The 15,419-nt window shown below is 37.4% G+C and overlaps 1 protein-coding gene across 1 annotated transcript in view; it reads left to right on the top strand.

Annotated features, from left to right (window-relative positions):
* LOC133515954 (homeotic protein proboscipedia) overlaps positions 1-15,413 on the top strand; it is a 79,649-nt gene extending 64,236 nt beyond the window's left edge. The window contains exons 3-4 of the mRNA XM_061848605.1: positions 11,567-11,709; positions 12,521-15,413. Coding sequence (XP_061704589.1) covers positions 11,567-11,709; positions 12,521-13,936 — 1,559 coding nt within the window. The 3' untranslated portion in view covers positions 13,937-15,413. The remainder of the gene's footprint in view (positions 1-11,566; positions 11,710-12,520) is intronic.
* The last annotated feature ends 6 nt before the right edge of the window (positions 15,414-15,419 follow it).

Below are 15,419 nucleotides of genomic sequence, written 5' to 3'. Positions count from 1 at the left end.
TTGATCCACAATACGGCACTAGGTAAAATAAAATTCTTAAACCTGCTACTTGCAGCATTGACGAAGTGTTTAACAATAAATTTCCATTTAAAAAGCCACAAGCCGAGGGGAAACCGGGGCGAGGGGGACGCAGCTTCCGCCGCTTTTTTCCTTCATTTCCTTTCGGCCGCTGGGGCCGCCCCATGCTCTAATAGTGGAATTAAAACGTTACTTTGTTTTTTTAAACGTGCAACGTAAGGATAGATAATGATTTTATAGCGTTAGAATAAAATGAATATACAATGTTAATTAATTTTAAATACTTATAAGCTTCGTTGTGTATGTATAATGTATATGTATATCTATATATATTCGTCGTACGGGATTGTAGATTATAAAAAAGATGGACCAATTTGAAAGTAAACCAAACCAAGAATTTGCAAAATCCGTATTTTTGGTACTTTGAATATTTTTTTTTATACGTTTGCTGATTTTAATGTAAATAAATAGAAAAAAATTAAGATAAGAAATATTTTATGTACAAATCACATGCGAACATGTGCATGAGCAAAATCAATGTCGTTCGTAGTGTCGTTTATAGTATAAACAGAAGAAAGAAGTGTAGTTGGGATAAACTATATACCAAATATTGTGTTTTAAATTTAAACCGCAAACGAAACTCCTGTATTTTAAATGGAGAAACATAGTGAACGTCGCATAAAATATTGGCGGGATAATAATTAAAAGAAGCGATAATGTCCCGCGGTGAAAAACGACCGCGCCATCCTTTTATTTGATAAATAAAATTTATTCCACCGCTTCTTCGGGGGTTATACGGTAAGCCGATCTTGAGGTTTCCATCGTTTGTTTTATTGACTACAAAATTTTTACATATACAAAAGTATACTTACGTATATATATGTACAAGTAGCGATATGTGTTTATTCGTTTCTAAAATAAAACAAATGACAATAATATCCAAGGCAATATAATGTAGTATCTTTCAAGTGTTTTCCTTCATCGGGACACTACTAAGAGAAAATTATATAGATAACTCGTTAGATTTTTGACGTTAGGTATTATGTCATAACAAGATTTCTGCTTATGGAGTGTGAAATTAAGAGGAGTGGCATCTCTTATGGTAGAACTGTGCAAAAGTGTCCAGCTGTCAGCTATAAATAATAGTTCCAAATCTCTCCAGAGTAGCGCTAGAGTAGCTAAGAACCTAGGCGTTATTGACGGAGTGAATTGCGCTGTCTATGATTTGATTTTTTTGTTCAAGTACTCTGGGTATTTTAGCGCCACCTATTTAAAGTTTTTTGATGACACTTTTTGGTACATGGAGATTTCGTTCCTTATCTCCACCTTCCGTATTTCTGCTATTCAGAAAATGTCATCCTACCTATGTAACATGAAAACACCAAAGATTACTAGATTAGAGGAATACACGAAAACTTACGAATGTTGTTAAATTATTGATGGCCAAGCTTTTAAAATATTACATCAATGAATCAATTCAACCTTGCCTGCGCTGCCTAGCTAAATTTCGCAATCAGTTTGGCAAGTTCGCACTGTCTTTGACTATTGGCTATAAAAATAAAATTTTGTCGTTTGCATGAAGGTCGTGTCTGCAAAGACATTGCATATTTAAAGGACATATATGACGTTATGCAAGCCGTTGAAAGTGTCCCCGGCCACAGATTACTTAGCGGTCAAACAGATACTGCTGTCACCATAGCGAAAAGAAAGCTTTGCTCACTCCATACATAGATAAAAACACATCTTATAATAAATTTTAAGCGAGCTTTAAACTTATTTGTTAAAAGATTTAAGCTTAAAAGATATATATCAAAGATTTAAGCGAGTTTCAAACTTCTTAATATTTTTTTACCAAATAACTTGTTATAAATTTAATTTAATATCTAGGTTTATTTCAAGTTTTATTTTTTTATCAGAATGCATTTTGGACCTATGTTTTAAATATAATAATGGTTACTTACATAATGCACTTGTTATTATTAAGTGAGGAAATTCATGTATTGAGTGAACACTTTAAGCTTATTTATTTCTCTGTCTGCTAGAATGTGCCAAACATTTTCACAAGCTGGAATAACATTCCAAAACCAATATCATTGAGTTGTAGACAATAATATAAATCCTAATAATAATTGTGTCACGCTTCTCGGTTAATTTTATGGTATTAAAATATTGCATGTAAAATTTGAGCTCTATGATACAACACACACAAAACAGATGGACTTTTTAAATATTTTTATCACGCGACAAACGCAACCAGGAACTCGTTTTGGCATGTTTCGAGTATTGTATCTGTTATAACATCATGTCATCTGTTACAGCTAGGGGTTTTTCTTCCCCCGCACTTTACTGCGCTCTAAATATTCTCCGGGCGACAATTGCGATTATGAAAAGTGCACCGTTATTTACGTCCCCGACCGTTTATTTTTTGTCCCCTTTCAAGGGCAATTAAATGCCGCCAGTCTTAAAGCTCTTTGCATATTCCGTGGCGCCTTTATGGCCGTTCTAATAAATAGTAAAGGTCGATGTTTTTAAATGCAAAGAAACAAGCATAAATTTAAGATTTATGCTTTCAAAATCAAGAGCAATAAGAATGGGTAACGCTTATTACCTATGAAGATTTTCATGTGAAATGACACGTTTGAAGTGCTCTTGAACACTCAAGGAACGGTTCATGATACATCATCATTTTGTGACAAACGATTAACTATGATGGACAATTGGACAGAGCATGTTAGTGTATCTGCTATATGTTAACGGCACCAATCATGGGACATTTAAGAGAAAATTTTGAGTATTTTTGATATTTCACCGACATTATGTAAAATTGCTACTGCTTTATGCTTTAAAAGTTAAATGTCCAATTCATCCTTTATGTTTTCTATGTATTTAATGAAAACTTCTTCAATTGGTTTTAATATTATTAACCATTTAAAACTATAGTTTTTTGCTCCAGTCATGGGATGTATGGCGCCATTCATTTTCAAACTAACAAATATCAATGAAAAATTAAACTTGATTAGCTCTTTATTGGCTCTTGTTTATGGCAAAATGTTGCCAGCGATTAAATTTGATGGTAAATACTTGTTTAACAGGATTTGTCTATAGCATCCCATTACTGGTGCCTATTCCATTATAGGGGTGTTTACTATAGATGGGTTGTGTGTCTGCTGTTTATAGTTTACAACGTGTAAATATTATGCCTCTAAATAATAAATATCTTTTCATAAAATTTGTATGACAAACTTTCAGGAACACGAATGCCAGTAACACGATTAGGAAATAAACTTTTAATACGGGATTAATGAAATTTTCTCGTCGACGGAATCGAACCGGGGTCCTGGGGGAGGTGTCAAACTCGTCCAAACTCGCGCCGCCTGTCTGTCCCGGGACAACTTTTAATAACCTTCTGTATCAAGCAAATGGATTTTGGGCACTAGCCGAAGGTTCGATGCGTTTCAACTTATTAAGTGCTGCCATCTGTGGGAAAACTGAAAGGGATACATTCGTCCGTCCGTTAAAAATGATTGTAGTGTTGTGAGTTATGATTATTGAAATATTGATTCGAAAAAAGTAAAGTACACTGAAATTAAATATAAAGATATAATTTAATTTTCAATTCATATTTTATTGTAGCCCAGTTTCGTCAACATTGTGTTACCAATGGACACTCTTTTATCATCTCGTGAGGCTATTTAGAGTAGGTAAATTAGAAACTTTAAGAATCAGAGAATCATGCGAATATCGAGAATCGAAATTGCGTTATAAAAAAAGGTTTTATTTTGGACAAGATATCCATATTACAAAACATTAAACAATTCACATAATTAATATTAAACAATGAAAATATTTACATATAAATTATTTAATCAGGGACGCGACGCGTAATAGATTGAATTTTAGCATGAAAATCGCCCATGTGTGCCTCCGCGGACATACTCGACGCACTGCAATATCGCAGTATCTACTTGCATATTCGAGTAATAAAAACGCAAACTATTAACCATTAAATACTTTTTTGTATTTGCTGGTTTGGATTCATAGCAAATATCCTAAAAAAATAGACCAATTAATTACGTGCCACCGCGCTCCTATGGAAAAGACTAAACAGGCGCGGGCCGAGACTAAATAGTCGGGCGTTTGTCTTTTGTACTACATTTTTTTCTACTGATTTACCAATTTTCATTAATAATTACTTAGGTTTTATAGTAAAAAAAGTATTCTTTTATATGACTCGTGTTAAAAGTGATATAAGTGCTCATCATTACCATCACTTGAGAGTGTTCTTGTAGGTAATACCTGTTAGTTTATTTCCCTTTCTGTTGTAATTTAAAAAAAAAAGATAATAACGTAGCGACATATGTAATGGTTGATTTCGAAGCGGGGATCTGTCGGACATGGTAACCAAGGTGCAGGACGATTTTGAGAACATTACCAAGTGGGCGCACGATAATGGAATAATATTGAATATTAACAAAACTAAATGTATGAGAATATTTTCACCGTATAATAAAAAAGCAAATCAAATAACGTCGAATGATATTAGTATTATAGGACATACGTATGAATGTCTTCATTGGAATAAAAATAATTGTACATGTAGTAAAATTGAATTAGTTGACAGTTTTAGATACCTAGGATTATTAATTGATACACATTTCAACTGGAAATTGCATATCAATCAGGTATGTAATAGATTGCGAGCTATATTGGGGCAATTTTATCATTTAAGCAGAATAGTCAACAAGCGCACCTTGTATATTGTCTATCATGCCCTGGCGGACGCATTGTTAAGTTATGGACTCAGTTACTATGGACGTACCTTCAAAACATATTTAGACCAAATAAAACAACTCCAAATTAGGTTAATTAAATATTTAGTTGGGCGAAACACAAGGAATAGGTATAAACATCAGTATGACTCACTGTTCTCATATTGTAGAATTCTCCCAGTGCATTGCAAAGTCACATACTTAAATGTTATCAATACGTATTATACAGATGATTTTAAAGTACAGAAAAAGAATAAACGTGTGACTCGCTCATCTAAAAAAGTAAAATTGTATCAACCTGCAGCCAAAAACTATTATGGTCGGAGAACCCAAGAATACTTAATCCCAAAAATTTACAATGAATACCCAATATTGCTAGATATCCCTAAATTAAAAATAGGTAGCCTGAAAGAAAAATTTAAAGAAATATTAATAGACAGATTCGATAACTCCATAAAGCATGAATAGTAAATTAAATACCTAACATTAATATTAGTATCATAAAATAACTTCATATAAATCAACTATTGTAGTGCCTCTTGCCACTTGTGTTGTAAAAATATAACGAGTTGTTAGTTTATAAACAAACGTAGTAATTAGCGTTAAGGTAGTTTTTTACGCACCGCTGTGCTCCTGTCCCGCGCCCGCGCCACCAGTATTGAGTCACCAATCCTACGTTATACCTACTTCATAATTGTAATACCTATATAAAAATTGGCCATGCCGGGACGGTAGGACAGTGCAAAATTATGTACCTTTTTATAAGTATAACGAGCGAGCTCATCGCCAACAAACTGTCTCGCAGTTTGGCGAATATTTTGTTTTGTGGTACACATATTTTATATTTTAATGTTGTAATAAAAAAAAAAAAAAAAAAAAAAAAAAAAATTTCGCCTACAACAGGGAAAATTAATCCGTGATGTGCGGCATGTAACGAGTAGGCACACACACACACATACCTACACAGTATGGCGGCATACCCACCACTTAACTTTAATTCCAAATTAATGCAGAACAGAAGCGTTTTATGCAAAATATAACTGCAGAATAATGAAGGTGGAGCAGCCGCGATTACTGGATTTATTGCGAACTTTCTACGTGTATTATAATATAACATTCTAATGTTTTGTGCAATTTATGGAATGGGTATAGTTTGATCTGGAGATATGAGCAACTATATAAATTTAGCTTTTTTGTTTGTATTTTTTACCTAAAGTAGAGTTTTTTTCAATGAGACAATGTCTTTTGATTTAATACCTGCTCATTTCACCATTCTTTAAAAAGTGCGTGTTTGTAGACTCAAAGAGTTTCTGTTCGAGGAGTGAACTTACCCTTCCATTTAAAGCCCCAAGGTCAGAGGCAACCAGTATTAAGGCGTCTTAGGCAACCCGCCGCATCCACCGCATCAGATGCGCCGCAGATAGCGGCCCCGCGAAATTGAACGTCTTACATCTGTCTCCTGTAAGCCGCTTATAATTGATGCGACTACGTCAATCCCGCGATACAGCTAATCGGAAACACAGCGTGATCGATTGTCGTGTCATTGTGACAGTTACGCTGATTTCTGAAAATCTGTCGAAGTTCCTTTTGTGTGCGTGGGTAGGTACGGTGTACGGTCGCTTTCTTAAATATAGAACAATATTAGCCTGGCGACCCGCTCCAAAATCATATAAAGAACATAGCAGTCAATAGTCATACGCCATTCCCGCTCTCCCGCACATAATACAATACAAATGCACCATTCGTTCTTGAGCGATAATTGACGCTTGTCAAAGCGGAGACATACTGTTGCTTCTACTTACAATTCTTACAACAATGTCTTACATTATTCATCTGTATGTCAATTTGATCAATATTTGCAAAATGTTCTCATTAAAAAAGACGATTTCACAAAATAAGTATGTACTACATTCCAAGACGATCTAATAAAGAAAATAGCTAAAATAAATGCAGTTTTCCGCTTGAAGTCTCCTGTGTCACAAGGAGATGCTTTTACCTGAGCCAGTTGCGATGATAAGCACTTTAAATCCCAGTAATCATTTTATGTCGTTCACGAAGTCGTAACGGCAATGTTCACGTCACAAAATTGAGGAAAAATTTACTTTTCGCTCGTAGAAATATTGAATTTTTACATTTATGCCTTTCACACCTCATAACGTAATATTTCTCCGCGAAATCTCCCTCCCTTCGGTAACTTTTCCGTTGCAGCAACATTCAAAATAAATGTTTGGTGCTTTGTCAGGGCGGGCCGTGTATGCCACCTTTACACGCGCGCTGAAGGCTGATATTATGTGTTATGCTATGCTGCATTCAGAATTTTAAAAAATCGACCAAGAGCATGTTGGGCCACGCTCAGGTTGCGTAGTTACCATTCTATCAGAATAATCTAAACGGTGGTTATTAGTAAATATCATATACATTATAAGCATAAATAAGGGAGTACTTCGCAGCGTTTTGTACGTCTTTTTACTAAGAACTCTAAGAAGAGAAGACTTTTTATAATAATTCAAAAACAGCTGAACAGATCACGTTCGCTTGAAAGTACTTGTTAAGCTTTTGTTTTAAGATTTTTTCATATTTTTTGGAAAGTTAAGAGAGAGGAGGAACATATATTTTTTTATTTCGGAGCGATTGTTTTTGAAAATATTCACTATCAAGAAATGGTTGTTGGATACCCTTATTTAGAGAGACTTTTTAAAAGACCTATCCAACGATACCCCACCATTAGGTTAAACCGAATGTTATTTTTTTTAAATCTTTTTGCATTAGTTAGATAGGAGGTAGGTACCCTAGATTAGTTTTTTTTCTAGTTTTAATTTAACCGTTCTGTCGCTATGCATGATTTATGTGTCCATACCAAATTGCAGCTTTCTAGCATTAACGATCACATAGTAAAGCCGATGACGGACGTGGCGAAACTATAAGATAAACCTAGTTGACTACGGAACCCTAAAAATGCATCTGTCCATAGCTCACTTACTTCGATTATCAGTATTTGATAAAAACCGAACACACGGGATCACGATGATGTCTGTCTGTCTGCAGATATTTTATTAGGCGAATCCGACTGTGTTACACTAGTCCATACAAATATTACAATGACAGTCTTCCAATACGTGGTGCAATACAAATGTGGCCACGACATTTAGAGCGAGGGGCGTCGATCGCTCTAATGGGTCGACCGCCAACTGCCCAACACTAATTAATCCTTTACCGGCTCTTGATTAATTATTTCAACTTGCCTCCGGCTCTTCTCCACGCACTGCGAGTAGTTTACACTTAATTGTAGCAATAGGCCTGTTGTTGGGCTGGATACATTCGTCTTTGTCGTAAATCTTTTGTTCGGTATGTTACTTTATTGGATCGGTGTTTTATGTCAATTAATAGCGATTGGTATATAAACTTTGGAACCCAGAATAATTATATAAATATCAATTATTTATATCTCGCAAACTAAACAGATAGTTACAAAACATTTTTACAATGTAATAATTAATGTTTGCACTATTCTGAGCTCAATTCTTGCCCAAGGTTGTGAAATCTCATAATTTTTCTGTAATTTAAAATTTGTAGATTAAATGAATACCTTTAGTGTAAATACATTCTACAATATCGGTTGTCTGAGCTTTATTTGTAGACTTATAGGTCTTGAAAGCAGTCTTGTCTTCATGTTAAATTAAATCCATACCTAGCTAATTATTCTGTATGTATTCTATTTATATTTATTGTTTATCTATTATTTAAGGATAGTTTTAATTTAGCGTATATGTAATATTTTCCTATGTTTATTATATCAACTTTTTTTTTTTTCAAATAAATGCTTACAAATATATACAAAAGCTTCGCCAAACTGAAGACAGTTTGTTGGCGAATAGTGCGCTCTCAATTATTATTTTAAGTACCTATTTCCCTCCTGTCCTGATTTAAGTGACACATACCAAAAACCCATAAATTCAAAAATAGGTACCTACAAATATCAAGAAAAACAAACCACAGTCCACACGTACGCAAATTGTAACGGCACCACAAACATTTCAATAACATTCCATTTCACCCCGGTGTCTGCCGGGCCCGGACACGGCGACTCTTGACTTAAGTGATGTAGTGACCCTTAATCCGCCGTAAATCTTGCCGAGGGTTAAACAAGCCTGTAACACGTCATTTATTACCTGGACTGTTGGGTTTGCGCTCGAATTTAAACGCCTTCGCATGTTAAGAATTTCTATTACTTCATATAAATTCGTATATCTACTGCAATAAAACTAGGCATGTTGATTTCGATCAACTACCTATGTTGATATTTTAATAATTTGAGGCTCCAAAGAGTCCCATAGAATTATAAAAAATATATTTATAAGAAGAAAGATATCTATCTCATTTTCATAGTTTTCGTAAAGTTAACTTAAACTTTTAAAAAAAATCAAATGTTCTTCCGTTTTTTTAACTGTCAGGCCATCATAAGTAGGTAGGTCAAACATAACTAGTAATAAATGACTACTTATATAGGAAATGTTGGCTATTCACCGTTCGATTCGTCTTATGGAATAATTGGAATAGTTAAGAAAAAAGATGGTATTTCAATCAAAAACTATAGATACTTACTCGCCCCGCTAAAACCGAATACATATTTAAGAAACGTATTAATAGGTAAGTCTCCCACTAAGCGTATTACTACATTTTTATATAATTATTTATTTGCTTTTCTCAGAAGAAATGAGGGACCTAGAATCCAACGAGTTGTTGACATATATGGTTTTCCCCAGTTTTACTACGCAAGTTGCAAGATGGCTCTCCTTTTATGGCGACCACTGATTTGTCGCAAAATGGCCTCGTATTCAAGCTGAAGTTTTCCGAGCGGTCAGTGGCGCGGAAGTGGACCGCGATAATGCGAACATTATACGCGCCTCTCGGAATTATGCGGGCCTATTACACGACAAAAACTTACCAACTTGCATCTTTCGTGGCCATCCCTCGCAAAGGCTCACGCACGAAAGTCCTGCTTGTCTGAAAAATGTGTAGTAAATTATTACATATGTAGAGCTCAAACGCAACTATTTGTGGTCCTCGGTTTTCACTGTCAAACAGGGAATATTACCTGAGGGCCTACCGAGAAAAGCTAACAAATTTTCGATTTTTATTTTTCGCGGTAGACTCTCGACTAATGACTACGCCGTAGCGCTACGAGATTTGTTTAACACTGAATACCAAAGTAGTTTTGAAAGCAAAATTAGTACCTAATATACAAATAAGTGTAGTCTACAGGTATAACCTAAAATTGGATGACGATAAGGCACTACAAATGTGCTCTTTAGTTGTGGTAAAACACTTATTTATTCACATCTAAACGTAATGCGTTGAAGCATTTGTGTAACCAACTGTCCCCACTCGACCACTGACCAGGGGCTATCGAGTTTCGACTCCAGTTAACTTATAATTTAGTAATGTTGTTCTAATTTATGCAGTCCCCGTTCAGTTGTGCCAGCGATTGTGCATTTGGGACACTACGAATTTTGATACTTAAAAACGGAGCTTCATCGGTGACGAAAATCAATTTCTTTTCATCGTTCCTATAGGCTAGTTTTTAACGTTCTAAATTACACGAGCCAAATTTCCTAAAAATGTTACTGTATTCGTAAGCATCTAAATTGTAAATTTCACCAATAATATATTATATTTTATAAATACATACATGATTTCATTGAATTGAACTGATTCATAAATAATATTTTTTAATCAATTGAAATGAATAGAATTATGTATATTTTGACCACCATGTCTATACGCTGGTGCATTCATGTGGAACCAAAGGGTAGTTCCGAGTTTGACTGACAGCTCTCCCGGCCAATGGCGTCCGCGACCTGACGCTCCTTGTCAATCATGCGCAGCGATCCCGCCACGCTCCAACTACCATAACACAATGCAAAGTAACCCCTACCCCCTCTTATTAAATGCTATATCGACCGCACAACCACACGACAACTCCTGGCTGCTCGTCACGCAAACGCGATCGCCCCATTATTCGCCGCCCTTTTGTAATTTGAATTTCGAATTCCAATTCGTATTTTGTGGTAAAATAAAAAACGTTTCGACACAATGGCGTCAAGGGCGGTGCTCTAACATGCGATCAAGTTATTACATTAAAGGAAAGCGCGCCCGTGTACCTCGCCATCTATTATTGAAAGCTTCCAGGAATTATTTATAATGAACTATACTGGCAAACTAGGAACTTCATAAATTATGGTGTTTCGCAAAATACCGCGAAAATTAAACTATCTTCTTACAAACTTGCAAAGGTAATGAAAAGTTCAACATTTTCATTTGTTTCCACTGAAAATCAAGTTTTTAAATTTCAAATAAACTATTTAGGTACCTACGCAAAGTGATTTATATTTTTAGATACCATGATAATCAGGCGTATTCGAATTTTAGTTATTCGATCTGTTTCAGTTAATACTGTACCCCTAGTGTAAATTTAGTCGATAGCGAAACGTGACGTACGCGTTTGCGTTAAGTCTCATTTTGTATGGGTTTTTGAACAGCGCGCCAAGCGGGACGTTTTGGAAAGTCAAAAATCTCATACAAAATGACACTTAACGCAAACGCGTACGTCACGTTTCGCTGTCGAAAATATTTACACTAGGGGTACAGATCTATCACTGTTTTAACCAAAAACGTCACTTTTGACACTTATTTATTATGATGACCCAATAATTAGACTACCTAATTGAGATCCCGGCCATAAGATTATTCAAATAATGTTTTCTCTATCATTGTTACAGAGAATGGTCTGCCGCGAAGATTGCGAACAGCCTACACAAACACGCAACTTCTGGAGTTGGAGAAGGAGTTCCACTTCAACAAGTATTTGTGTCGCCCAAGACGAATCGAGATCGCGGCCTCCTTAGACCTCACCGAAAGACAGGTAAAATCCAATACATATAGAATAGATACTTTAATCTATTTTTTATAACCTAATCTAAAAAATTGAATTGTTAAACTGAACGATTGAGACAATAAGGCCCCATTCGCACAAGAGCTTAAAAAGCGTTGCTTTAAAATCCGACGTTCTCGCTATTTTAGGTACTGTTCCTAATATTTGTGCTCACACGAGCGCTTAAAAATCACTTTTGAGTCGTACTATCTGCGGTGTACGCGGATAGTGAATTACGAGTATGAATTTATAATCCAAAATTATTGGCAATAGCCATTTGTACCTATTTGCTAGAAGGCAAAATGTAAAAAAAATAATAAAAAAAACATATGTATTTCTGTTGCCGCTATAACAATAAATACTAAAAAGTACGGAACCCTCGATGGGCGAGTCCAACTCGCACTTGTCCAGTTTTTTAATGAAGATTGGAGGATTGATAACTTATTTCTATTTCTGCATGTATTTCTGTATTAGTGTATGCTAAGCATATTTTACGAAATATTGGCAATCATGAGCCCTCAAATACCAGCGCTGGCACTTCAACGCTTGTCAGAACAGAATCGTAGAGTTTCATAAATGCTCAATTCGATTAACGCCCGACGCTCAATGCCGAAAATCAAACAGTGCAAAAAAAAGCGCCGCGCTTAAAACCACCTTCGTGTGAATACTTACATGGTTATCCATTTGTGTCATTCAAACGCTATTTAACGCGTTTTGGAAAAGCGCTCGTGCGAATGAGGCCTAAATCACCATATAGGTAATTATTTATTATCATACCTAATCGATTTTTTTTTGTTTTCAGGTAAAGGTTTGGTTCCAAAACCGACGCATGAAACATAAGCGACAAACACTAACTAAAAGCGAAGATGGCGACGACAAAGACTCGACCACATCCGAAGGTGGCAAGAGCTCCAAAATGGGACTGGATAAATTCCTAGATGACGACGGACCCCTGTCGGGGAAGAAGAGCTGTCAGGGGTGCGAACTGCCGCCTGGAGCGCTATGCTCGCCTGCAGAGGATCTGCCGGAACTGGCCTCTCGCACGCGCAACAACAACACGCCCAGCGCTACCAATAACAACAGTTTTGCAAGTGACGGTGCTTCTAGCGTCGCTTCCTCCTCCTCGCTCGATAAGCTAGCTGAGGATGACTCACGTGACGCTCAGCCGCCAGGTGCATCCGCCGTCGCACCTCCCCGAAGCCTAGCCAAGAGAATCAAACAAGAATCAAGGAAACGCTCACCGTCACTAGACGCTACGGTGTGCAAAATATCTCCGTCGTCTTCAAAGGACGGCCTCGGCTCAGTTGGACTACCAGATGGCGCTAAATACTCATCAGTCAGCCTCACGCCTTCCTCGACCCCGGGCACACCGTCTAGCATGCACCAGAGTCCTCTCGGCCACTACCCGAGGCCGTCGCCCCCGAACGCGCCTCCCGGTCCACCTCATCCTCAAGCAGTACCCAACGCCATGCCATCATACGTCATAAGAGGTAACGCACCACCGGGACAATTCGTGCCTCACCCCGACTTCCGCATGGATTCAAAACAATTTGTAGGGAAAATAAGCCAGTATCCTCAGAGTAATAGAAACTACGACAATTACGGAGCAGCGGTCCATGCCGAGCAGCACGCGTACACACGGAACCAGCAACACGCTAGACAGGAGAGTTCCTCATCAGGAAGACCCGTTAACGGTATCGCGTCCCGGCAAGCGTACCCTCACGAAATGTATCAAAACTATGGATACCCAGCGGCGTACGGAAAGGACCAAGTCGGATACGGACACCCGGGATACGACCAGGCCCAAGGCTACCCAGCGGAGGCCATGGCTTATGCTAATAGCCATTATGGGTACCATTACCACGAGGGCTCACAACACGAGCACGCGCACGGTTATTATGGAAGTGAGGCACAAAAGAATTCACATGGAAATGAGTACGCCAAAGGTGGGTACTACGAGGCAAGCGGTGTGTATGCTGGGCAGCAACCATCAGCAGCTAGCGGAGCCGGGGCTCAGTTTACCGCAGGCGGTGCGGGTAGTGCGGGCGGCGAAGGGTACGCAGGGGAGTGCGCTGAGGGCTACGGCTCCTTCCAGCAGTTCTATGAGGCCACGCACGCGGCGCCCGCCGGCGCCGGCGACAACTCCAACTCATCCTCAGACTTCCATTTCCTGAGCAACCTCGCCAACGACTTTGCCCCGGAATACTATACTATATGAGACAAGGACTTCGCCGAGCAGGCGAGTGATCTGTTCGTGTAACCACACATAGTGCCCTAATATGGCTATGGGCCTTTCCGATGGGGCGCCAATCGTTGCCTCTTATCCATACGCCTCAAGTATGTACACGAGGTAATTACAGTAATCGCCCCAGCTCTCGCTGCGTGACCTACAGCGAACGGCAATTATTATAATGTACAATAAAAGGCTTATAATTAAGGGATATGGTGTCTACATACATAGACCAACGTGTAGATTCGCCTAAGGCAGTGGTTAATATTTAAGGCTTAAGGTAACGTTAATGTAATAAAGTGTACATACCTAGTGAACTACTTATTTTAGGAGTTTCAATACCTTGTAATACTTATTTTTAACGTATAATATTGCGTAATTAGGTGCTGATATCAGTCGATATTTGTGATTAAAATAATCTTGGTAGATAATTGATCACCGCAAAACGTATTTAAGTGTTAAGCTGGAGTTAACTTTGTACGCTAAAGCGCGCTGCACACTTGTGGAAATCTTAGGAAAACTAAACAATACCTACAATACAACGCCCACTGATCACTGCTGAGGGTCGTAGTATCGACGGAAACTTTATACCTACTCGTAATAGGCTTCTCTATTTTTTGCAGCTTTCAGCTCGACGGAGAGCGTGTGACATGAACTCTAATTCGTAGACACATGGGCGTATAGGACTGGGTCCTATTGGTGTACCATTCACCGAGCCGTTTGTTATCATAGCTTTTCTAGATTGTCTACTGACAACCTAGAAAACTTTGGAACCCCTCAGTCCTTTCTCAAAGTGAGTGATTGCGTGGCAAATGAGTTGAGGCTCAGCGTGAGATGGGACTCGCGAAGGATTCAAAACATATCGCCTTCTAAAGTAATACAAACGTAACGGCGTTAACACTGAGTTAAAAACCTAAATACCTATAATAGCGCGAAATTTCATGTGGCGTCACTACAAATGTGCAGCGTGCGCAATTAATAATATTTATAATATATGCATTATTAAATTATTTGTGATGTATAAATACGCTAGGAATTATGTTTTCGAGAAATACCTACATTTAGTTCTACATTAAAATGTGCCAGATCATTTCCCGGTTAGTACCTCTCAGCATTAGATATCTGCAGCTTTCCTACTACTGTAAACATTGCATGGCTCATAAATGAAATTGATATCAATGTACAGTTGTCATTTACGATATAATTAAGTAAATATATCTTGTATCCAACACAACACGTGTTCATGATAAGAAACAGTTATTTAAATTTGATTTTACATTACTATTATTAGAAAATTGTTTACAATTCTAAGGAATAGTCGTTGCCTTATTTAGGTAATATTGTTTTGTGGGTATAAGACATTGTAGATACGTATAAGATAGTTTACAGTAAGTCATTATATTGTAGATATCAGCGCTATCATTTTGGCCTATTAAAAAAATAAATAATTTGGTGTCACAACGTTTATTGT

This window comes from Cydia pomonella, chromosome 3 (assembly GCF_033807575.1).
Source record: "Cydia pomonella isolate Wapato2018A chromosome 3, ilCydPomo1, whole genome shotgun sequence".
Lineage (NCBI taxonomy): Eukaryota > Metazoa > Arthropoda > Insecta > Lepidoptera > Tortricidae > Cydia > Cydia pomonella.
This window is presented reverse-complemented; position numbering and strand designations above follow the sequence as displayed.